This window comes from Mauremys mutica, unplaced genomic scaffold (genome assembly GCF_020497125.1).
Source record: "Mauremys mutica isolate MM-2020 ecotype Southern unplaced genomic scaffold, ASM2049712v1 000206F_np12_subseq_1:328963_obj, whole genome shotgun sequence".
Taxonomy (NCBI): domain Eukaryota; kingdom Metazoa; phylum Chordata; order Testudines; family Geoemydidae; genus Mauremys; species Mauremys mutica.
In genome coordinates, this window is record NW_025422883.1 from 302,358 (window position 1) to 325,877 (window position 23,520).

Sequence of the window (23,520 nt, forward strand, 5' to 3'; positions counted from 1 at the left end):
GAGGGTTAATGGGCAGAGTGCAGGGAGAAGTGACGGGGCCTGGCCGTGCCCCGGGCACTGTCCCTGCACAGCAGGGCCCTGCTGGCGGGGCGAATGGCGAGGGAGCAGCGTGAGGTGGGCACCGTGTTTATTTCTCACCATGCTAGTCCAATGCAGCCAGTCACTGGCTCGCCCAGGTCCCCAGCCTGGCTCCGTGCCCAGGCAGCCTCCTCCTCCCCAAAACGGAGGCCCAGCTGCCGCTGCGAGCCCACCAGTGTCCGGAACAAGGGGGGCGCCGGTGGCTCTCAACAAACCTCACACAGCCAGTGTCCATCTCCTGCTGCCAGGGCCACGCTGAGCCCCCACCCTGCCCCACAACCACCAGCCCCAGGACGGGCCGACGGGACTCTGGGCGGGCAGGAAACAGGGTCCGGCCTGGGAGGGTCTTCAGGGCTGGTGGGGGCGGAGGGGAAGGGGCGTTCAAAACCTCAGACGCGACGCTCCTTCTGGCGGTGTCTGCGGCCGGTCTGAGCACCCCGCTGGGCCCCCTTCATCAGCCCCTTGAACTGTCCCTGCATCTTCGCCTTCTTCCTGGGGAGGGGAAGGAGCAGAGGGCACAGGTTAGAGCGGGCACTGCCCGAAGTCAGCGTCACAGAGCCACCGAGCCGGGGAGCCCTGGCCTGTCCCAGCAGGGGGCGCTGTGGGGAGAGGGGCAGGAGCTGGCTGGGGGGGAGCTCACAGCCTCTCCCAGCAGGGGGCGCTGTGGGGGACAGGAGCAGGCTGGGGGGTGGAGCTCCCGGTGACTCCAGCCTGTCCCAGCAGGGGGCGCTGTGGGGAGCGGGGCAGGAGCTGGCTGGGGGGGAGCTCACAGCCTCTCCCAGCAGGGGGCGCTGTGGGGGACAGGAGCTGGCTGGGGGGTGGAGCTCCCGGTGACTCCAGCCTGGCCCAGCAGGGGGCGCTGTGGGGAGCGGGGCAGGAGCTGGCTGGGGGGGAGCTCACAGCCTCTCCCAGCAGGGGGCGCTGTGGGGGACAGGAGCTGGCTGGGGGGTGGAGCTCCCAGTGACTCCAGCCTGTCCCAGCAGGGGGCGCTGTGGGGAGCGGGGCAGGAGCTGGCTGGGGGGGAGCTCACAGCCTCTCCCAGCAGGGGGCGCTGTGGGGGACAGGAGCTGGCTGGGGGGTGGAGCTCCCGGTGACTCCAGCCTGGCCCAGCAGGGGGCACTGTGGGGAGGGGGCAGGAGCTGGCTAGGGGGGGAGCTCCCAGCCTCTCCCAGCAGGGGGTGCTGTGGGGAGGGGGCAGGAGCTGGCTGGGGGGGAGCTCCCAGTGACTCCAGCCCCGACCTCTCCCAGCAGGGGGCGCTGTGGGGAGGTGGGCAGGAGCTGGCTGGGGTGGGGGAGCGCCCGGTGACTCCAGCCCCGACCTTTCCCAGCAGGGGGCGCTGTGGGAGCGGGGCAGGAGCTGGCTGGGGGGGAGCTCCCAGTGACTCCAGCCCCGACCTCTCCCAACAGGGGGCGCTGTGGGGAGGTGGGCAGGAGCTGGCTGCAGGGGAGCGCCCGGTGACTCCAGCCCCGACCTCTCCCAGCAGGGGGCGCTGTGGGGAGCGGGGCAGGAGCTGGCTGGGGCGGGGAGCTCCCGGTGACTCCAGCCCCGACCTCTCCCAGCAGGGGGCGCTGGCGGGAACTCCCAGCTCCCTGCCGTGCGCAGCCGTTGGCCTGGAGCGAGCCCAGGACTGGCATCCAGGGATCTGCTCCTGGCTTCGCTCCAGTTCCACCCCGGCCTCAGAGTCGTCCCGCCCCGGGTGACCCCCAGCCGCACCTTCGGTTGAGCTTGGCTCTGTTCAGCGGGATGTAGGCGTAGGGGTCCAGCCGGCCTTTCTTCTTCACGTCACCGCGGCCTGTCTGGGGAGCACACGGGAGGATGAGGAACCAGCCCGCCCCATGCTGACAGCCCTGGGCAGGGGGCCCCGAAGCGGGAGCAGGTGACATGGCCCCAATGAAGCCAGGAGGCCACTGGGGGCCCTGCCCCACCCCTCTCACTGCGCCCCGGGCTCAGTCTGACCTCCAGGACCAGGCACAGGGCTGCAGACCCAGCCTCGGCTCAGGGGCGGCTGCTGGGCGGTGCCAGCACTGCCGAGACCTGCTCCAGGGAGGGAGCCAGGCTAGGAGACTGCGAGGGCAGCACGAATCCCAGGGAATGCGCCCCAGGGCCCCCCCCAGGCAGGGCCCCCTGCACCCATGGCCAGGGACACGCTGGCATCCATGCAAGCTGCAGCTCCAGGCTGGGAAACCGCCTCCCAGGCAACTCTGCCTGCCACGTGCGGGGCCTCGGGCAGCACCACAGCCGTGCGCCAGCCCCACACGCTGCGAACAGCGCTGCCCTGCCAGGGCAGACCCCAATGCCCCTGACATGGGGCCTGCAGCTGTGGGGGACGACACCCTCCCATCCCCGCCAGGATCTGTTTCGCTCCACCCCCCCCGAGAACCCATGGAAAGCGACTCCTTACCTTGGCCTTGTAGTCTGCCCCAAGTGCCGGCCCTGCGCCCAGTCGCCGGTGGATGCCGGAGCCTCCAGCTAAAAACAGCAGCAAACCTGCATCAGATGCAGCTCCAGGGATCGGGGGGGTTTCCATGCTCCCTGCCCAGGGGAGGGTGAGAGGCAGGAACCAGCACAGAGCTGGGCATCCCACACCCCTGAGTTCTGCCCCAGGCCGTGGGCAATGCCCGGGGCTGCCAGGGTGTGTCAGTAACTGAGCCCAGCGCTCCCGAGGGTCCAGAACCCACCCAGGACCCAGCTCCAGGAGCGGGGAGCAGAGGCTGATGCCTGGGGCATGCCCCGCCCTCTGGGAGCCGGCCGGCCGTGTGGGTGTTGGGGGAGCCGGCCGGCCCCCACGCCCGCTGGAGGCAGCACCGCGCAGCCTGGGGTCACCTTTGTAGGGCGCCTGAGTCCCATCCTCCGGCTCCTCGTCCTCCGCCTCCTCCCGGAACCGGCGCTTCTGAGCCTTCCTCTGTGGAGAGAGGGCAGCTCAGCCAGGAGCAGCTGGGACCCCCCAGTTCCCCCTGCCCCCCATGGGTATCTGCTTTGCTGGCGAGACCCAGCAGGCCCTGCCCTGGAACGTGCCCCCGCTGGGACCGCAGGGCGTGACTGGCCCCAGCCCTACCCGGCCCTGGGGGCAAGCGCTCAGCGCCGCTACTCACGCTCTGGATCCCCACTTCCTGCATCAGGTCGGCCATCTCCTCATCCACTCCTGGAACAAAGACCAGCCGGGTCAGAGCCGGGAGCCGGGGCTGGGACCTCCTGCCTCCTGGCCAGGGCCAGCCAGACGGAGAGTGGCTCAGGGACCGACACGGCTCCCCTCCTGCCACCCCAGCAGCATGTGCCCAGCAGGGGTGTGGGGGCCCCAGGGCGCCTTTGCCAGGAGGGGAGACCTGCCTGCTATGGCTGCCCCACGTCACCAGGTGGGTGTGGCCAGGCAGCCCCACAGCCCGGCCTGAGGCTGTCCCAGCACTGCCCAGGCTGCAACGTGCCCAGCAGAGGGGTGACACCAGACCCCACACCCAGGGCCAGGAGACATTCCGGGGCCCAGGGCCCATCACACAGCTTGCCAGCTGCAGGCACTGGGGCAGGGAGCGGGTGGCCTGACGTGGAGCACTGGGTGGGAGGAGGAGAACCCGGAGCAGGCTGCTGAGCCTCCGGAGGTGTGGGGGAGCCAGGTCCCTGCGTGCCCCATCCCGGTCGGTACCTTTGGCTCCCTCGTCGTCCTCATCCTCGGGGCCCTCGCGGATAATCAGGCGCCCGTCCGCCGACACCTTGAAGTCATGGCTCGCTCCCCTGGCCCTGCCGCGGCCCGGCTTCGTAGCTGGTTCAGCGAGAGACGGAGGGGTGAGCGAGCCCGGGGCCGAGGGGTGAGCGAGCCCGGGGCCGAGGGGTGAGCGAGCCCGGGGCCGAGGGTGAGCGAGCCCGGGGCGGTGGGGTGAGCGAGCCCGGGGCCGAGGGGTGAGCGAGCCCGGGGCCGAGGGGTGAGCGAGCCCGGGGCCGAGGGGTGAGCGAGCCGAGAGGTGCCCTGGCTGGGAACATGGCCAGCCACCCAACTCACCCCCAGCTCTGGCCTGGCCATGGCTAACCCCACCGCGCACATCCCCTCAAAGCCCAGCCTGCGTGCACAGGCCCCGACAGCAGGGGCAACGGCCCAAGTCCCCCAGCCGACGCAGCCACGTCCTGCCGCGGGCACTGCTGGGTCCCGAGAGCCGCTCCTTACCCAGCACCCTCTGGGCCACGTTGGGGTCCAGGAAGTTGAGGGGCTCGTCCCCTTCGCCCTCCTTCAGCCAGGCCTGGCTCTTCTGCCGCGCCTGCTTCCTCTGCTCTCTGCCGCCACGCCTCTCGTCCTCCTCCTGCTGCGAGTCTGAGTCGGCCAGGAGCTCCTCCACGCTGGGACGGGGAGAGAGCAGGCCAAGGGTGCTGTGCCAGGCCGATGCAGAGCGCCCAGCGCCGGCCCAGGGCCCGAGACGAGACACCCCCCCAGCCCGGCGCCACCCCCCAGCCCAGGCCCCGAAACGAGACACCCCCCCAGCCCGGCGCCACCCCCCAACAACCCCCCAGCACAGGTCCCAGGGTGTAACCCCTCCCAGCCCCATGCCACCCCCAGGACAGGCCATGGGGCGAGACCGCCCCCCCCCCCGGCATGATTCACCCCCATCCCCAGTACCTGTCTCCCCTGGGCTGCACCGGCGCCTCCTCCTCGCTCGCGGCCACCGCCTGCTTCAGGGCTCGCTGCTTGCGGCTCCGGGCCTCGGCCTTGCGGATGTTCAGCAGCACCTTGTGGTACTCGGCGGGCAGCAGCCCCCGCACCAGCTCGAAGCTGGGGGTAGAGAGCACTCAGCAACCCCCGGCCTGGCACAGCCCCCCCGACATACACCCCCTGCCCCAGCCCACGTGCTGGAGACACCCCGGGGGCCTGAGGCTCAGCAGTGGGCAGCGCCCCCGGAGCGAGAGCTCCGCCACCCCGCCACTCCCCGGCCCTCACCCGAACTTCCGGATGAACTTGGTGAAGAGGTTTCTCAGCTTCATGCGGAAGTGACGCCTCATGTCGTCCGTCAGGCGCCCCACGGCCTCCAGCTGCCGGGACAGAGCGCGTCAACCCCCGTGCCCGGGACGGCGCCCCCCCATCCCCCACGGGACAGAGCGCGTCACCCCCGTGCCCGGGACAGCGCCCCCCCATCCCCTTCCCTCCACCACCCTGAGACAGAGCGCGTCAGCCCCCGTGCCCGGAACAGCGCCAGCCCCCATCCCCTTCCCTCCACCCCCCTGAGACAGAGCGCGTCAGCCCCCGTGCCCGGGACAGCGCCAGCCCCCATCCCCTTCCCTCCACCCCCACGGGACAGAGCGCGTCACCCCCGTGCCCGGGACAGCGCCCCCCCCATCCCCTTCCCTCCACCACCCTGAGACAGAGCGCGTCACCCCCCGTGCCCGGGACAGCAGCCCCCCATCCCCTTCCCCCATCCCCCAGGACAGAGCGTGTCACCCCCAGTGCCCGGGACAGCGGCCCCACATCCCCCAAGGGACAGCACGCCCCCCACTCCCCTAGGATATAGCGCGTCACCCCCAGTGCCCGGGACAGCAGCCCCCCATCCCCTTCCCCCATCCCCCAGGACGGCCCCCCCAGCGAGTACGTGGGCCCCACTGTGATCTCCAGGGACAGGGTGCATGTTCCCCCCCCACAATACGCGTCACTCCTGCCCATGGGCCCCACCCCTCAGACATTGCTCAGCACCCCCCAGCTGGGCCCTCCCCACCCCCGCACTGTCACCCCCGCCCCCCGAGCAATCTCAGTCCTGCCACCCTCCCCCGCCAGCTGGCGCTGGGTGGGGGCCTGGCAGCGGGTGCTCTCCCCGGGCACTCAGCGCCCAGGCACCGGGCAGGCGGCCGGAGCGCAGCCACCCCGGCAGGTGTTGGGGGCAAGGAGCCTCGTGCGGGCCCCCTCGCGGGGGTCACCAGGGATTGGCAGCATCCACCTCAGGGCCAGGACTGGGCCCCAATGGCCCTACACGGAGCTGGCAGCCAGAGCAAGGGAAGGGCCCCTCCCTGTACCCCCAGCTTGTGGGCAGGGACCCTGTTCTGAGGGCCCTCCCCCCCGACTCACCATGGTCTGGACGTGCTTGGCCAGCAGCTGGGCGTCCGCCAGCAGCAGCGCCACCTTCAGGAAGCCCAGCGCCGCCTTGACCACGTCCCGCGTGCGCGAGCCCAGCAGCAGGCAGACGTTCTGCAGCAGCTGCTCCACCACCGCCAGCCCCATGTGATCTGCAAGAGGCACAGGGCTCAGGCCGGGCAGCGGGGTCCCCCCGGCCACCCTAGGCTGGGGCAGCAGCAGCACCGGGGGGTGGAGCCGAGGGAGAAAGCTGGAGAGAGTCTGGCTCAGGACACGCTCGCCCATCACCCCCTGGGCTCAGCCGCAGCCCCCGTAGCCATGGGGCAGGGCCTTCCCTCTAACCCCCCCTTCTGACCGGCCTCAGCCCCCCAGCCTCTGGCCAGGGGTGCAGCAGGCACTGACTGTGCCCCCCATGTGCACACAGCGCCCCCCATGGCAGCTGCTGGGGCACTTCCCACCCCCAGGCCCAGCCGGAGGTGCCCGGGGGGCTGCCCCAGCGGCAGGGGGTCAGACACCCCTTGCTCAGCCCTGCATCGAGGGGAGCAGCTGGGGCTCCAGCCCCCCCCCTCCCCCCGAGTCCCTCACCTTTGAACTGGAAGAGGAGGCGGGTGAGCGCCAGCAAGGTGCAGCTGATCATGGTGACCGAGCCCGTCAGGCCCGCGTAGACCAGGGGCAGGAACCGCTGCATGGCCCCTGTGCGGGAAGGGACGGCCCCGGGTTAGCTCAGTCCACCCCCGCAGCAGCTCCAAGACCTCCCGGCTCAGCCGGGGCCTCTGCCAGGCCAGCCCTGGTGCCCGGCCCGGGCAGGCGCCACTGCAGCACGGGCAGGGGACTGGAAGACGTGCTGGCCAGCCGGGCTGTGCAGGACAGGCCCCTGCGCCCCACAGGGCCGGGACAGGGGGGCAGGCAGGGCCTCCCGCAGAGGGGGCTGCAAGCGGCTGTGTGGCTGGTGTGGTGGATTTAGCACCGAGAGGCCTCGGCATGGATGGGGGCGGAAATCAGAGGGCGCAGAGCAGGCCCGGCAGGGACACCTTACCTTGCGGCGTGGGGCCGAAGCGGAGGAAGGCCTCCCCCATCTCCACCAGCAGCAGGAAGGCGTTCTTCCGGGCCCCCACCGACACCTCCTTGGTGCAGAGAATCACCTGGCGGTGCAAACCCCATCAGAACCAGCGCCTGCCCCCATCCCCAGCACCCACCTCTCCCCCCGCCCAGCGCCTGCCCCGGAGCAACCCCCCCCGCACTTGCACTCTGCAGGGAGCCTGCTCCCACAGAACAGCCCGGCAGCATGTGCCATCCTGCCTGGAACCCCCCCAGGGGCCGAGCCGTGCTCCCCGCTCACCTCTGGGACCAGGGCCACCACGAAGTCCTCGTGTTCGGCCGTCAGCTGCTTCACAATGTGGAACAGGCACTTTAGCCGCGGCTGGGGGAGGGGAGCAGGCAGCACCGTCAGATCCAGAGAGACACCCCTGTGCACCCTCTGCCCCACGCCCAGCGGTTCCCCTCCCCCAGCCCGTCCTGGGCGCTCTGCTCCCCCCCGCCCCAAGCCTGCCCCCGGGCGCTCTGCCCCCACCCCCCGGGCTCACCCTCTTGGCGGGGGAGGCGGCGCTCTGCAGGGAGCCCAGCAGATCTCTCTTCAGCTCCTCCAGGTGGCTGCGGACGAAGGCCTGGCAGGGGGGCCGGGGGGCCGCGCACACCTCCTCCAGCACGCGGTACGCCTTCTTCTGCACCCCGTGCTCCTTGCTCTGCAGGGAGACGGCGTCAGCCAAGCCCCCGCCCGCACCTCTCCCCCCCACTCCGAGCGAGCCTCAGCCAGAGACCCCCATGCCTGCCCTGGGGGCACCCGGCTGCAGAGCCTCTCCGCGCCCCGGATCCGGGGAGAGGCGTCAGGAGCCTGGCCCCCTCCAGTGAGCCTGCCTCCATCCCAGCCTCGTGCAGGGCTCATCAGGCGACTGCAGCGAGGAATGGAGGGGCCGGGGAGCCGGAAGCGCCTCCATCCGTACCGGTGCCCTCGCAGGGCGCCCTGTCCCCTCCCGCCTCAGCACGCGGGAGGCATCAGAGCCCCGGCCCCGTGGCCCCAGCCTGGGCGACTCACCTGCAGGGAGGGCTGGATGGTGCGGTACAGGGTGCCCAGGGAAGGCTCGTCGGCATAGGGCGCCATGGCCACTATCAGGTCCAGGATGGAGAGCCTGCAGCAGAGCGGGGTTAGCGGAGGGGAGGTGGGATGCCCAGGACTCTGTCCGGCTCCCTGCTGGGGTGGGGGATCTCAGCCCCCTGAACGAATGGGCACACACTGGCCAGGGCCACACCGCCGCCGCGAGTGAGATGTTCCTAGCCACCAGCAGAGGCAGCCCCCCAACCCCAGCCGGGCAAACAACCCACCCAGTGGAAAGCGGGAGCAGGGAAGTCTGCGGCGGGGAGGTCCCTTCCAGCCCCCCCCAGCCCCCAGCAGCTCGGCTGTGTCCAGCCAGCACCCTAACCCGCGGCGTTACCTGGTGAACTCCGTGCTCTCGGGGCCGGTCAGTTTCTCGCTGGCTTTCTCCAGGAACCCGCACACCATCTGCAGGAGGGGACGAGCCGCGGCCCGGGGTCAGTTCAGGCGCCGGGCCCCCACCCGCGTACCCCCCGCTCGGCGCGGCTCTGCTCACTGGCCCACAGGCAGCCTCCGAGCAAGGCCGACAGCTCAGGCAGCGGAGCCAGGGGTCAAGCCCCACTGCCGGCAGCCCCCCAGGGTCCTCACCGAGCCCCCCGCCAGCCAGGGGCCCAGCTAGAGAGCGGCTGCCTGGGATCGGGGGCTCCCAGCTCTCTGGGGTGGGCTCCTCCCCAGCACGGCATCCCTGCGAGGCCCCGGCAGGGGGAACGACCCCCAGCCAGGCTCACTCAGCGCCCCGAGGCCTGGGCTCCGCAGTGCCGAGACGCCAGCAGCTGGATCTGCGGCAGGGCCCGTGGGGAGGTGTTTCCATCGGGTCCCCCGGCAGAGGGGGCCGTGCCAGCGTTACAGCTGCCCCACAGGGCTCGTCCGGGCCCCTGCCCCGCCTCACCTGCTGCTCAGTGATAGTCAGGTAGGTGCGGATGGTGTCCAGCACGGCGCGGCGATCGGCGGCGCTGCCCCCAGCATCCCCCGGCTGGCTGTACACGTTGAACAGGATGGGCAGGAAGTTCTTGGAGAAGCGGCCGACCTCCGCCCGCTCGGCGTCTGGGGAGGGGCACAGAGCAGGGAGGGTCTGCGCCCGGGGCCCTGGGACTCACCCACCGCCCCACACGCAGCCAGAGGGATCCAGGTGCTCACGCCTGGCACCTTCACAGCAGGAGGCGCTGGGCCTCCCACAACCCTGGGATCGGGGGGCGGGGGGGTCCCCCAGCCAGGATGGGCAAGACCTTCGGGCATCCAGGGCCCTGTGGGGCTCAGGGCTGACTGAAGGCGCTGGAGACTTGGCCGCACTGCGGCTCCCAGGCCGCCGAAGGATGCGCCCCTGCCCCAGCAAGGCGCCCCTCCACCTGCCGAGTGGCCCAGTCCCCCGGCAGGGGTCCCCCCAGGGCCCGGCCCTTACCCGTCTCGCAGCCCTTGCTGATGAGCGTGCGCAGGGCCTGGCAGACGGTGAGCCGCAGGTCTGCCCGCTCGCTGACGGCCGTGCCCAGCGTCCGCGCCAGCCCTTTGAAGGAGGCCGCCACGTCCGTGGGCCTGGTGCAGAAGCCAGGCAGCATGGTCCAGATCTGAAAGGTAACGGAGGCGCGTGAAGGGGCGGAGGGGACACCAGCTTGACACGGCAGAGCCGCCCCTTGCGAGGATCCAGCCAGCCTAGCTGCAGGCCCCTGCGCCCGGGAGCCGCACGGCCTGAGCCTCTCACCTGCCACTGCAGCGTGTCATAGATCTTGGACTCCAGACTCTTCCCGGCCTGGGCCAGCTCCGCGGCTGCAGCAAAGAGACAAGGGAGACTGAGGGCTGCAGCGGATTCCTAGACCCTGTGGCCAGAAGGACCCATTGGGATCCTCTCGTCTGACCCCCAGATAGCTCAGGCCAGAAACCAGCCCTGCAATGACCCAGAGCCGATCACCTGGATTTAAACATCGCCAGCGATGGAGCATCCACCCGCCCTGGGGCGACGTTCCAGGGTTAATTCCCTGCCCTGGCACTCATCCACGCCTGATTTCCGGCCTCGTGTGTCTCGCTCCGGCTTCCAGCCCTGGGTCGCGTTAGACCTTCCTCGGCTTGACGGCAGCGTCCACCCTCCAGTACCCGTTCCCTATGTGGGTACTTACAGACTGCAACCCCCGAGGCAACCCACGGAGGGGCTTCCCTGGGAGCGTCCCGGGGCCACCTGCCAGCAGGGTCTGAGAGCGCAACGGCACCACCCTGATCTCAGGGCCCCTGGGGAGCAGAGCACCCACACCACAGCCTCTGAATCCGCAGCAGGAGATGGGCCGGGGTGCAGCTTATTCAGCCAGCGCTCCCCATCTGCCTGCCCTGCCCCGCCCCGCAGGGGCCATGCTGGCTCTGTGCCCCATGACCTCCTGGGGACAGGCCCCGCATTCCCCACCCCCGCTAGTTACCTCTGCTTTTCAGGGTGGCCGCCAGGGGCAGGAAATAGCTGGTGAAGAAGCTGAGCCGCGTGCCCTGGACGTGGTCCCGGATCACCGGCAGGAGCCAGCTGCGGGGGAAATCCAGCGTCTCCCTGTGGAGGGGAACACACGGGTGAGGTGCAGCAGGGGGCGCTCCTGCCGCCGTCACAGATCGGCAGGATCGGTGCTTCGCCGCCAGCTCTGGAGCAGCCACCGGGAGAACCAGCCACCAGCTCAAACAAACCAAACCGACCGTGGGGGAAAGCAGCGTCCGGGCAGACAAGCCAGTCGCAGAGAAACTCACTGAATTCTTTGCTTTGGGGAGATTCCCACGCCTGTAGAGGAGGTTTTGGAACAAACCGATAAACTAAACAGTAACAAGTCACCATTTTCAGACTGGAGAGAGGTAAATGGTGGTGTCCCCAGGGGTCTGTACCGGGCCCAGCCCTATTCAGCATATTCAGAAATGATCTGGGAAAAGGGGGAAACAGTTTGTGGACGATACAAAATGACTCAAGATAGCCCAAAGCTGACTGCAAAGGGATCTCTCAAGCCTGGGTGACTGGACAAGAAAATGGCAGATGAAATTCAGTGTTGATAAATGCAAAGTAACACACATTGGAAAACAATCCCAACTACCCATCCAGAATGATTCAATCTGAATTAGCTGTTCCCACTCAAGAAAAGATCTTGGGGTCATCGTGGATAGTTCTCTGAAAACATCCACTCAATGTGCAGCGGCCATCAGAAAAGCGAACAACGTTAGGAACCATTAGGAAAAGGACAGATAATTAGACAGTAACTGTCATAACACCACTATGTAAATCCAGGGCAGGCTCACGCCATGAATACGGCCTGCAGTTCTGGCTGCCCCCTCTCCGAAAAGATCTATTCAAACCTAAGTTCTCTGTAAGCTGCACAGCCGTGCAACCTATTGAGCACCGCACAGGTGCCCAGCGAACCCGCCATGGCCAGGAGAGGGGCACCCCTCCCCCAGACCCCACCTAGCCTGGCCCCCAACCTGCCGCGCCCTTCCCCCGGGGGCGGCCCCAGTCCCCAAATGTGGCCAGGGCGGCCCTCCCCCAGCCCAGACTTGCTGGGGCCAGGGAAGGGACACCTATCCTGCAGCCCCAGAGCTGCCACCTCTCCCCCCAGCCCAGGTGCTGCTCTGGGGAGAGAGAGGTGGGGGGAGTCCCCTCTCCGCACTGTAGCCCCGGAGCACCCTTCTGCACCCCAAAGCCTCACCCCCTGCACTCAACTCTCTGCCCCAGCCGGAGCCCCTCATCCCCGGCCCCACCCCGGAGGCCACAGCCCCAGCCGGAGCCCCTCATCCCCGGCCCCACCCCAGAGGTCGCACCCTCCCACACTCCATACCCCTTGGCCCCATGCCTGCCACATGAATTTTGTGATGTGCACCAATATGGAGGTGATGTGTCACGGGTCACTTCCACATTGGTGCACATCAAATTCATTCCACACATGGGTGGGAACCTGATTAGAACTGGGAGAGGTGCAGAGAAAGGCCACACAAGGGAGGAAGGGATTGGAACAGCTTCCGTACGAGGGATTAAAAAGGCTGGGACTGTTCAGCTTGGCAAAGAGACGACTAAGGGGGAGGTGATGGAGCTCCATACAATCGTGACTGGGCTGGAGAGGGCGAATGAGTGTTATTTACTCCTTCACTTCACAGGCACCGACTCTGGGTACTCCGGGGCTGGAGCACCCACGGATCAGCACCACCCCCAGCTCCTCCCGCCCACTGGGGATCAGCTGTTCCCAAGTGTGCAGGAGGCACTGGGGGGCGGAACAATGGGGTGGGAAGAGGCAGGGAGGGGCTGGGGCCTTGTGGGAAGGGGTGGAGTGGGGGCGGGGCCTGGGGCAGAGCGGGGGTTGAACCCGCCCCCCCAGCACAGTAGGAAGTTGGCACCTCTGCTTCGCATCACACACAAACCGGGGTCACTGAATGACATGAGTAGGCAGGAGGGTTAGAACAAACACACGGAGCACTTCACCCCACACAGCCAGCCTGTTTCTCCTTGCCGGGGTGCTGAAAAGGCGAGAAGTACACGTGGATTCAAAAAGGAACTAGCTAAGTTCCTGGAGGACAGGTCCAGCGATGGCCATCAGGCAGGATGGACCATTCGTCTGACCCAGGATGGCCGTTCTCATGGTCTGAGGGACCCTTTCAGCGGGCCAGGCCCCCGCGGGGTCTCACTCTTCGTCCTGGGCCGCGGCACTGCCCCTGGGGCTCCGTGACACCTGGGAACTGGCTCAGGTCAGAGACAGCCTGACCGTGGGGGTCCACTGCAGCGCGGCTGGGCTGCCAGGAAGGGGCTGGGCCGTAACCTTCCCCTTGGGCGAGGCGACGGCTTCCAGCCCCCGTGGCCAGGGGACTAATAGCCAGTTCCCTGCCTGCATCCCCGGAAACACTCAAAGCTACAGCACGAGCCTCCAGCCGGAGCCCGGCCTGGCTGCATTCGCTGCAGGGAGCCCCAGGGACCGCTGGTGCCGGAGGCTGGTCAGGAGTCCTGCCCCTGCGGTGCTGTGCGAGGCCCTGGGTGCGGCCCCTGGACCTGTCCGGCTGTTTGTTTGCAGGAGGGTGAGGCCCAGCCGCGCGGGGGCAGGGGTCGTACTCACTCTGTGCCGTCTATCTCCAGGGCCACCGCCTGCAGCAGCACCTCGGGGCCCATGCTGGCCACGGCAGCCCCCACGGCCCGGTCCAGCTCGCCGGTGTGCGGGAAGTGTGGGGAGTGGCGCAGGTCGCACAGGGACTGGAGACACTGCAGAGGAGACGGGGTGGTCACACGGAATCCTCCCAGAGGCCCCTGGGCCGGGGAGCAGCCCACGCCCACGAGCAGGTGTCCCCCCCCCGCCCGACTCGCACGCCTGGCCACAGTCCAAGACCTTCTCAGAGCAGATCCCGTCCCCGAGCGCCAATGCAGCCACCTCCGAGGAGGAGCGCAGCCTGCACCAGCCTGGGTGGACTAAGGAGGCAGGATCAAGCCTACCCAGAGATCTCTGGCCCCAGGACAGTGCTTGGAACCCCCTTCTCCCCGGGGGGGAAGGGCAGAGCCGGCCCATGGGGACACGCGCAGCCCCTCAGCCACAGCAACACGGGCTCCGGGCAGCCAGGTGCCACGCACACACTCCCACTCTCTGGGCCAGCTGATGCAGTGGAGGCCAGCCCGGGTCTGGGAAGCCGCTGCTGGACTCCCGCTCCCGAACGGCCCTTAGGATGCCCAGGACGGGGCTTTAAGCACCCGCTCGCCACCCAAATGCCGGCGTCTGGGAAGCCAGCGCAACCGACCAGCTCTCAGCAGGGAAGCATTTGCAAGGCCCAGCCCCGGAGCCCAGGCCCCCGCCCCCAGGGCTCTCCCGGCCCCCTTACCTTCCGCATGAAGGGATGGCACTGCCTCCCGCACACCTCGAAGAAGGCCCGCAGCACCTGCAGCACGGAGGCCCACGCCGCGTGGAATCGGTACGTCAAGCCCTCCTCCACCGCCCTGCACCGGGAGAGAGCACCGGCTCAGCGCCGCCAGGACACAGACAGCACCTGCCCCCGCCACACCGGGGCTCCCCGCGGGGCAGGCACAAGAGCCCGGAGGTGGGGAGGGACAGGGGCCACGAGGCAGCCCCAGCCCCACAGCCAGGCAGGCCCCACTCACCTGAACATCCTGCAGACGTGGGAGGCGGGTCCGGAGGCAGAGGCAGAAACGGGCCCCAGCTCGGCCATGTGGGGAGCAACGCACTCGCTCAGCAGAGCCTGCGGGGGGCAGTCACGAGGGGAGGGGTTAGCCACGCCCCTCAGCCCCATGCGGGCTAGGAAAGGGAGCAGGCTGCAGTGGGGCAGATCCCAGCATGCAGTGCTCCACCGCAGCCTGCCCGAGCAAAGCCTGGTGCCCCATGGCGGAGGGCAGGAATAGCCACCCCCCAGGACAGCCAGGCCAGAGCGGGACGGAGCGGGGAGCTGCTCACGGTACCTTGAGCGTCTGCGTCGCGGCCGCCAGCACCTGTGGGTGGGGGGAGAGGAGGCAGCTCACAGCAGCCGTGAAGAGGCGGGGGAGGTGCCCCCAGCACAGGTCCCACTGCAGCCTGTAAGAGAGAGAGGGTCCAGCACCAGGGAGAGCCCCCACCCCTCTTCCCCCAACAGGGGGTCCCTACTGCCGCACCTCCTGCCCCCCCATGGGGTCCCCCGCACCTCCCCCCATGGGGGTCCCCACCGCACCCCCATGGCCCTCTGCACCCCCCACCATGGGGCCCCCCGCCACCTCCTCGTCCCCAGGGCCCCTGCATCTGACCCCCCTATAGGGGCTCCTGACACCTCATCCTCAAGGAATCAATTCTGAACCACTTAAAGGAGAGGAAGGTGATCAGGAACAGTCAGCATGGATTCACCAAGGGCAAGTCATGCCTGACTAATCTAATTGCCTTCTATGATGAGATAACCGGCTCTGTGGATGAGGGGAAAGCAGTGGGTGTGTTATTCCTTGACTTTAGCAAAGCTTTTGATACGGTCTCCCACAGTATTCTTGCCGGCAAGTTAAAGAAGTATGGGCTGGATGAATGGACGGTAAGGTGGATAGAAAACTGGCTAGATGGTCGGGCTCAACGGGTAGTGATCAATGGTTCCATGTCTAGTTGGCAGCCGGTATCAAGTGGAGAGCCCCAAGGGTCGGTCCTGGGGCCGGTTTTATTCAACATCTTCATTAACGATCTGGAGGATGGTGTGGACTGCACCCTTAGCAAGTTTGCAGATGACACTAAACTGGGAGGAGTGGTAGATACGCTGGAGGGTAGGGATAGGATACAGAGGGACCTAGACAAATTGGAGGACTGGGCCAAAAGAAACCTGATGAGGTTCAACAAGGACAAGTGCAGAGTCCTGCACTTAGGAAGGAAGAATCCCAGGCAGCGCTACAGACTAAGGACCGAATGGCTGGGCAGCAGTTCTGCAGAAAAGGATCTGGGGGTTACAGTGGACAAGAAGCTGGATATGAGTCAGCAGTGTGCCCTTGTTGCCAAGAAGGCTAATGGCATATTGGGCTGCATTAGTAGGAGCACTGCCAGCAGATCGAGGGAAGTGATTATTCCCTTCTATTTGACACAGGTGAGGCCACACCTGGAGTATTGTGTCCAGTTTTGGGCCCCCCACTACAGACGGGATGTGGACAAATTGGAGAAAGTCCAGTGGAGGGTTATGAAAATGATCAGGGGGTTGGGGCACATGACTTATGAGGAGAGGCTGAGGGAACTGGGATTGTTTAGTCTGCAGAAGAGAAGAGTGAGGGGGGATTTGATAGCTGCTTTCAACTACCTGAAGGGGGTTCCAGAGAGGATGGATCTAGACTGTTCTCAGTGGTGGCAGATGACAGAACAAGGAGCAATGGTCTCACGTTGCAGTGGGGGAGGTCTAGGGTGGATATTAGGAAACACTATTTCACTCGGAGGGTGGTGAAGAACTGGAATGGGTTCCCTAGGGAGGTGGTGGACTCTCCTTCCTTAGGAGGTTTTTAAGGTCAGGCTTGACAAAGTCCTGGCTGGGATGATTTAGTTGGGATTGGTCCTGCTTTGAGCAGGGGGTTGGACTAGATCCCTCCTGAGGTCCCTCCCCACCCTGAGATTCTATGATTCTATGATCCCCAGGGGCCCCAGCACCTGATCCCCCATAGGGGCCCCTGCCACCCCCTCATCCCCAGGGCCCCCGACACGCCACCCCCATGGGAGCCCCTGCCACCCCAGGCCCAGCCCAGCCCAGCCCAGCCCGTTACCTGGCCAGGTTGCCGTGTGCCTTCTCCATGACGGCCAGCCAGGCCAGCAGGGGCTGCAGGTCGTTCTCGCTGGGCATGTAGTCGTACAGGGCCTGGCAGGGCAGGGCAGGGCGGGGCGGGCTCAGTGAAAGATGCCCATCTCCCACCATCCCCCACCCCTCAGCCCACCCTGCCCCCATTCTGTGACCTTGCCCACCCCTCCCTGCCCCCACTCAGTGACCCTGCCTCCAGCCCCGTGCCCCCCTCCCATCAGCCTGCCCTCCCCCCACTCCATGACCCCACCGCTCAGCCCACCCTGCCCCCACCCCATGAGCCTGCCCCCACCCCCAGCACTCACGGTGATGATCTGGGCGTTGAGCTCGGCAGACAGACACGCCAGGCCAGGCTTGGCGCTGAAGAGGCAGTGGAAGGCCTGCATGGCACATGCCGTCACCAGCTGCAAAGGACACAGCGTTAGCAGCGAAGGGGGAACACGCCGCAGGCGTGGGCAGACTCCACCCAGGAAGGGGCAGGGTTGTCCCAGATGAGTCCAGGCGTCCCCCGTGTACTCCTGGTACCCTGCAGGGCCCCCTCGCCTGACCCCGTGGAGCAGGCGCTGGGCAGCCCTAGTCCTGGCGCGTCACGGCCGGTCCCAGGGCGGGAGGCTGGGGGCGCAGGACACTGACGGGAGCCCAGCCGGCTGCTCACCACATGGCTGAGGGTCATGACGCGGAGCAGGGTCTCGCAGCAGGTCTTCACCATGGCCAGGGGCAGGCAGGGCAGCAGGTCCCGGAGCAGGGTCAGGACGTGCAGGGTGGTGGTGGCCTCCTTGGTACCTGGGGAACGGGGCAGAGGTGAACACACAGAACAGCCCCCCCCCCCCGGCTCAGCCCGGCCCCCCATGACTGAACCCCTCTGCCAGGGGCTGCCGGGCCCCGAGAGCGCAGCACCGAACCCACCGAGCGCAGCTCAGGGGCAGCAGCGCCGGGGCCAGAGAGCCCAGCACAGACCCCAGAGCTCGGCAACCGCCCAGTAGCCCCACGCCCCCTCCGGTCCCCATGCACCCCCCCACAGCTGCGCCCCCCACGCCTCTCTCCGGTCCCCATGCACCCCCCCACAGCTGCGCCCCCCACGCCTCTCTCCGGTCCCCATGCACCCCCCCACAGCTGCGCCCCCCACGCCTCTCTCCGGTCCCCATGCACCCCCCCCACAGCTGCGCCCCCCACGCCTCTCTCCGGTCCCCATGCACCCCCCCACAGCTGCGCCCCCCACGCCTCTCTCCGGTCCCCATGCACCCCCCCACAGCTGCGCCCCCCACGCCTCTCTCCGGTCCCCATGCATCCCCCCCCGCAGCTGCGCCCCCCACGCCTCTCTCCGGTCCCCATGCAACCCCCCCCACAGCTGCGGTCCCCACGCCTCTCTCCGGTCCCCATTCAAACCCCCCCACAGCTGCGCCCCCCAAGCCTCTATCCGGTCCCCATGCACCCCCCCCACAGCTGCGCCCCCCACGCCTCTCTCCGATCCCCATGCACCCCCCCCACAGCTGCGCCCCCCACGCCTCTCTCCGGTCCCCATGCAACCCCCCCACAGCTGCGCACCCCACGTCCCCTCCGGTCCCCATGCACCCCCCACAGCTGCGCACCCCACGTCCCCTCCGGTCCCCATGCACCACCCCCCACCGCTGCGCCCCCTCTGGTCCCCATGCACCTCCCCACAGCTGCGCCCTCCACGCCTCTCTCCGGTCCCCATGCACCCCCCCACAGCTGCGCCCCCCACGCCTCTCTCCGGTCCCCATGCACCCCCCCACAGCTGCGCCCCCCCCACCCCTCTCCGGTCCCCATGCAACCCCCCCCACAGCTGCGCCCCCCCATGCCCCCTCCGGTCCCCATGCACCCCCCACAGCTGCACACCCCACGTCCCCTCCGGTCCCCATGCATGCCCCCCAGGCTTCCCCCGGTCCCCATGCACCCCCCACAGCTGCGCCCCCTCCGGTCCCCATGCACCCCCCCCAGGCTTCCCCCGGTCCCCATGCACCCCCCACAGCTGTGCATCCCACGTCCCAGCCAGGTCCCCATGCACCCCCCATAGCTGTACACCCCATGTCCCAGCCAGGTCCCCATGCACCCCCGATAGCTGTACACCCCATGTCCACCCATCCCCCGCCCCCCCCCCCCCGTACCTCCGGACTTCTCGATCTCCTGCACACAGAACCGGGCTGTGGACTGGGCAGCCGGGTGGTGCACGGGAGCCGTGTCCCCAAACAGGAACTCGCTGCCCTTCAGGATGGAGCAGACGCCGTGCTGGGCTTCCTTCCGCACCTGCCGAGCATGGGAGCGGGGTGAGTGGGGGAGCCCCGGGCAGCCTCCTGCCAAGGATCGGGGAGGCAGGGCTGGGACCCCCACGCCCAGGGCACTGCACAGACCCAGGGCTGAGGCCCCAGCGAGACCCCGCAGACTGAGACAGAGCTACACAGGGCCCCACCTGGGGGGCAGGAGGGGGCACCCCACAGGGTCCCACTGGGCTCACCTTGGGCTTGGCGTGGACGGTGAAGCTGAGCAAGCCATGGTAAACCTGCAGCGTGACGGGGTAGCTCCAGGCTGCCAGGTCCTGCTTCCGCAGCAGCGTGGCCAGGCAGGAGAGCACCTGCAGGGAGAGACCAACAGGGACATGTGGGTATCGGGCCAGGGCAACTGCCAGCCTCCTCCCCCACCCGGTCAGACTGCCCTTCCCCCACACGCCTGACCCCCCCCAGCCCCGAAAGTCAGACTGCCCCTCCTCCACACCGAGCACCCCTGCCAGCCTGACCCATCCAGGGACGGCAGGAACCCAGGATGCTGGGGGAGACACCCCCCCCGGTCCCCCCCAGGCTCAGCACAAGGGGATGGGCCCCGTACTGCTCACACCCGCGCTCAGGGCAGGGAGTCCAAGCCAGCCGCACCCCAGTGACCCCCTCCCGCCTCCTGCTGGCGGCACTCACCCACCGCAGGGCGGAGGAGGGGCCGCTGCCAGCCTGCGAGGCCATGATGCCCATCAACACTTTGGAGGTGTCCGAGAACTTCTTTATCAGCACGGGCCCTGGCACCCTGCGGGCAGAGAGGGGAGGGCGTCAGCGCAGCTGGGGGCCCGGCAACGGGGAGGGGGGACAATGGGAGATGTGCCGCACCCCCCCCCCGAGACCCCGCTGTGATTCCCAGCCCTTCCCCACCCCGGCGCTGGAAGGTGAGACCCCCTGTGAGTGGGACCCTCCGATATGGGCCGAGGGGTCCCCTGAGGGGGTGACCCTGCCCCAGCTCGACTCGGAGACACCAGCACATCAGCAGCCACGTGGCCCTGGGCTGAGAGCCGCACCTGTTACAGTGCTTCCTGCAGCCCGGCCCCCTCCCCCAGCCTCGCCGGCCTGCAAGCAGCACCCTGCGTGGTCCCCTCCCCCTTGTTTCCAGCCCCAGCCCCTGCCTCGCCCCGGCCAGCCCCCCCAGGCAGGGAGAGTAACCCGGGAGAGGGACGAACGACTCACCGCTTCAGCACCAGGTTGAGCAGGTAGGCGACAGCAGCCAGCGACTCCGGCGACTCCACGGCCTCCAGTGTCGTCATCTGGCAACACAGCCAGGGTGAGCACGGGGGGACCCCGCTGCCAGGCTCAGCTGGGAGCTCCCCGGGCCGGGTGACGGAGCGCCCATGACCCAGCTGGCAGGGAGAGCAGAGCAGCCAGCCCAGCCTCTGGGGCTGCACCAAGCCCACTCACGGATCCCCAGACCCTTATGCACTGCAGCCGCTTGGCCGGGACCCCGGCCGGACACCCCCAGGCACAGCATGGCAGAGTCCAGCACGTCCCTCGAACTCACACTGCCTGACGGCTTCACCTCCGGCTTGCTGAAGGACCCACCCCCTGCCCCGGGAGCCAGGGCTCAGCCAGAGTGCTGCGCGGGGAGTCAGCTCCTGGCACTCCTAGCCAGCGCTCTGCTGCCACAGTCCCCTGGGCCCTTCCCCGACACCCCGTCCAGCTACCCCGGGACAGTCACGGTCCCTTCCAGAGCCCCCCAGCACAGGGCACACTCGGGGCCAGCCACAGGCTGCTCCCCCCCCCCAGCCGAGACCTGCCCCCACGCACACGGCCACTCACCAGTGCAGCGAAGTACTCGGTCTCACTCTCCGTGCCGCCCTGCGAGCGGATCACCTCCGTCACTGCAGCCAGCACCGCGCAGATCTGCGGAGAGCGTGCAGGAGGGGATGGGTGAGCACCACAGGACACAACACGCCGCAGCATCCGGGCCAGGGCAGGGGGCAAGAGCCTGGCCCCAGAACACGCTGCCCTGCCCCCTCCACGGCATCCAGGAAGGATGCTCAGGAAAGCCCCAGAGCACCCCCAGCGCCCGAGGCAAAGACCAGAGTCTCCCCCGCTCCCAAGCTGAGTGCCCTGCCCACCTCTCTGTGCGCGGCGGAGCTCGACTCCCAGAACCGCTGCACTTTGCTGAAGGTGACGTTGGTGCAGTCGCTCAAGCCGCTCAGGAAGGTGCGCGAGGACTTCTCGGTGACAGCGGCTCCGTCGTCATCATCCTCCTCCATGCGGAGCTGGGTGCCCTGGCCTGCCTGCTCGGGGTGCACGGACCCCGACTGCAGCTCATTGTGCAGCTTCAGGGCATCCACAGTCAGGTCACTCTTCTCTGTGGGGGACACATGCTGAGGGCCGCCAGACGAACACCTGAATCCCGCCCCCCCCCGGAGAAGCACCCTGATCCTCACGCTGCCAGGCCGCAAACACTCCCTCGCACAGGGCCTCCGGCCGGGCCAGGCCTGCAGAGCGTGTCCCTCTGATGGCCTGGCTGGGTCAGAGATCTCCAGCGTGTGGAACGAGAACCCTGGGCCAGAAGCCCCAAGGAGGCAGAGCAGTGACCGAGGGAGCAGAGAGTCTATAAGGCGGCTCACCGGGGTACAGACCCCCCAAGCCAGTCCATCCCTCCCAGCCTCCTCCCCCTCCAGAGGCAAAGCCTTAGGAAGGCTCCGCTGTGCGGTGTCGGGGCAAGAGCCCTGTCACCATCTCCTAGCCAGTGCAATGCGGAGATGCCTGCAGTGCCTGCTCTGCTGCTGATTGCCGCCAAGGCAGCATGCGGCTCTCACCACCTGTGGCCCGGGTAACTGGGCGTTGCCAGAGCAGCATTTCCCTACCCAAGCTGAGAGGTGATGCTTCCAAATCGGAAACAAATCCCAGCCAGCGTTACCCGCAGCACCTGGGTTTTCGGTCCGTGCTTTGGCCTCCTGCAGCTCCCAGCACAAGGGTCGGTGCCAGGTCCGGCCCCCAGCACTCCCCCCGGCACTCACGACACCAAGGGGTTTATAACCCAAGCACATTTTCCTGGCATTTTTAAAGGCCAGGGACCCTGGCCCCCCACGACAGGCTTTGCATCACCTTCTCCGAGGTTCTCCTGGCTGCAGCGCAGTCGCCCCAAGAGCCAGGATCGGGACCGCTGCGCTCCGCACAGACAGGCAGGTTGGGGGGCCCTGACCCAGAGCCCCTCATCTTCCCACACAACCTCCAGCTGGGACAGCTGACCCGTCCCACAGCTGCCAGCCAGACACAGCCTGCGACTGCCCCAGCAGCAGGCCCCATGGCACCGTGCAGGTCGGTTCTCCTGCCTCTGCCCTTCCCCTGCCCCGAGACCGGCACCCCGACAGACGAGCAGATCCCCCCATCCCCATGCTGCTCCCCACTCCCATCCCCCACCCGCAGAGAGCCGGGAACTGGACTGAGCCACAGTCGAGATCCCAGCTCGTGGGCCAGAGCCCAGGGACCGCCCCACCCCCCGCAGGCCCCAGCGTCTCCCTACAAGCGCCCCAGGGGGACCCGCCTGCACCACCCAGCTCCACGGGAGACCCCCAGCTCCGGGTGGAGCAGGGTGTGAAGATCGACGGGGCGGCTTGTGCCCCCGGCCCGGCCCCCCACGGCTCCCCCAGCCCCCGGCCCGGCCCCCCACGGCTCCCCCAGCCCCCAGCCCGGCCCCCACGGCTCCCCCGGCCCGGCCCCCCACGGCTCCCCCAGCCCCCGGCCGGCCCTCCACGGCTCCCCCAGCCCCCGGCCCGGCCCCCCACGGCTCCCCCGGCCCGGCCCCCCACGGCTCCCCCAGTCTCCAAGGCTCCTCCAGCCCCCGGCCCGGCCCGGCCCCCCACGGCTCCCACGGCTCCCCCGGCCCGGCCCCCACGGCCCCCCCAGCCCCCGGCCCGGCCCCCCACGGCTCCCCTGACCCACGGCTCCCCCGGCCCGGCCCCCCGCTCACCCGCGGGCCGGCTGAAGAAGCGGCTGCGGGCGGCCAGGCGGTGGCGGCGGCTCTCGGGGTTGCTGTCGCTGCTGTGCCCCTTCCGCCAGCGCTGGAGCTTGCGGGCGGCCCCGGAGCGGAGCCTGCCGGCCTTGCCCATCCCGCGGCACAACAGCTGCTCGCCGGCCACGCGGAAACCACGTGTGCTCCACTTCCGCCCCCTCTGCCGCCACTTCCGGCCTGAGCGTTAGGGCACTTCCGGTATGGGCAGGACGCCATCTTTACTGCGGGCAGAGGGGATTTTTATTTTTTCCCTCCCCCCGTCGGCCACTGCCAGCACTTCCGCCATCACTGCCAGCCTGGCCCCGCCCCCACCCCCCACCCCCGAGAGCCTGTGGGGCACGGGGAGGCGGGGCACGGTCAGGGGCTGCCCTGTGGGGGCACAAGTGGGGCAGCTGCATTGGCCCCTGTGCCCTGCGTGCCACAGGCTCTGGCCCAGCACCAGGTGGCACCAAGGGGCTCCCGGGGGAGACACAGCCGGGCCCTGGGGGGCTTCTGCCCCAGAGCCTCCGCCCTGCGCCCACCCAGCACCCGTCCGAGAGCGCCCCAGAGCCGGGCCGGAGAGGCACAGCCTGAGTTCTCTGAACCGGCCACTGACTTTGGGAGCCTTGGGGGTTTCGGGAGCAGCCAGAGCCGGATGTCCCACGGGCTCCGGAGACAGCTGTGGCAGTGTCCGGTGTGTCACCACAACCGTTACAAGTCATGAGCCAGGGCCCCCAGAAACATGAGATGAGTTTAAGAATCAATGTGGGTCCTTTGCCTTTAGGGGTCACATTCTCAGGCTTTTAC

The 23,520-nt window shown here is 68.5% G+C and overlaps 1 protein-coding gene across 2 annotated transcripts; it reads right to left on the bottom strand.

Moving 5' to 3' along the window:
* Window positions 1-110: 110 nt before the first annotated feature.
* LOC123357020 (RRP12-like protein) lies at window positions 111-22,913 on the bottom strand. Of its 2 annotated transcripts, none has more exons than XM_045000284.1 (34): window positions 22,693-22,913; window positions 20,846-21,084; window positions 20,544-20,627; window positions 19,938-20,014; window positions 19,401-19,506; window positions 18,950-19,066; window positions 18,603-18,741; window positions 17,132-17,259; window positions 16,782-16,880; window positions 16,504-16,536; window positions 14,657-14,767; window positions 14,342-14,439; window positions 14,065-14,179; window positions 13,314-13,456; window positions 10,668-10,789; window positions 9,965-10,029; window positions 9,668-9,830; window positions 9,158-9,312; window positions 8,609-8,676; window positions 8,212-8,305; window positions 7,703-7,861; window positions 7,459-7,539; window positions 7,156-7,261; window positions 6,705-6,812; window positions 6,114-6,271; window positions 4,998-5,089; window positions 4,680-4,832; window positions 4,233-4,402; window positions 3,717-3,833; window positions 3,172-3,221; window positions 2,903-2,981; window positions 2,481-2,548; window positions 1,793-1,875; window positions 111-570 (listed from the first exon to the last, which is right to left on the bottom strand). In XM_045000284.1, the coding sequence occupies exons 1-34, from the start codon at window positions 22,829-22,831 to the stop codon at window positions 468-470; spliced, it is 3,822 nt and encodes a 1,273-aa protein (XP_044856219.1). In that variant the 5' UTR covers window positions 22,832-22,913; the 3' UTR covers window positions 111-467. The 2 variants fall into 2 exon arrangements, with proteins under 2 accessions (XP_044856219.1, XP_044856218.1); XM_045000283.1 differs by having other exon boundaries at window positions 14,657-14,768; window positions 16,445-16,536; window positions 22,693-22,911.
* Between the last annotated feature and the right edge of the window lie 607 nt (window positions 22,914-23,520).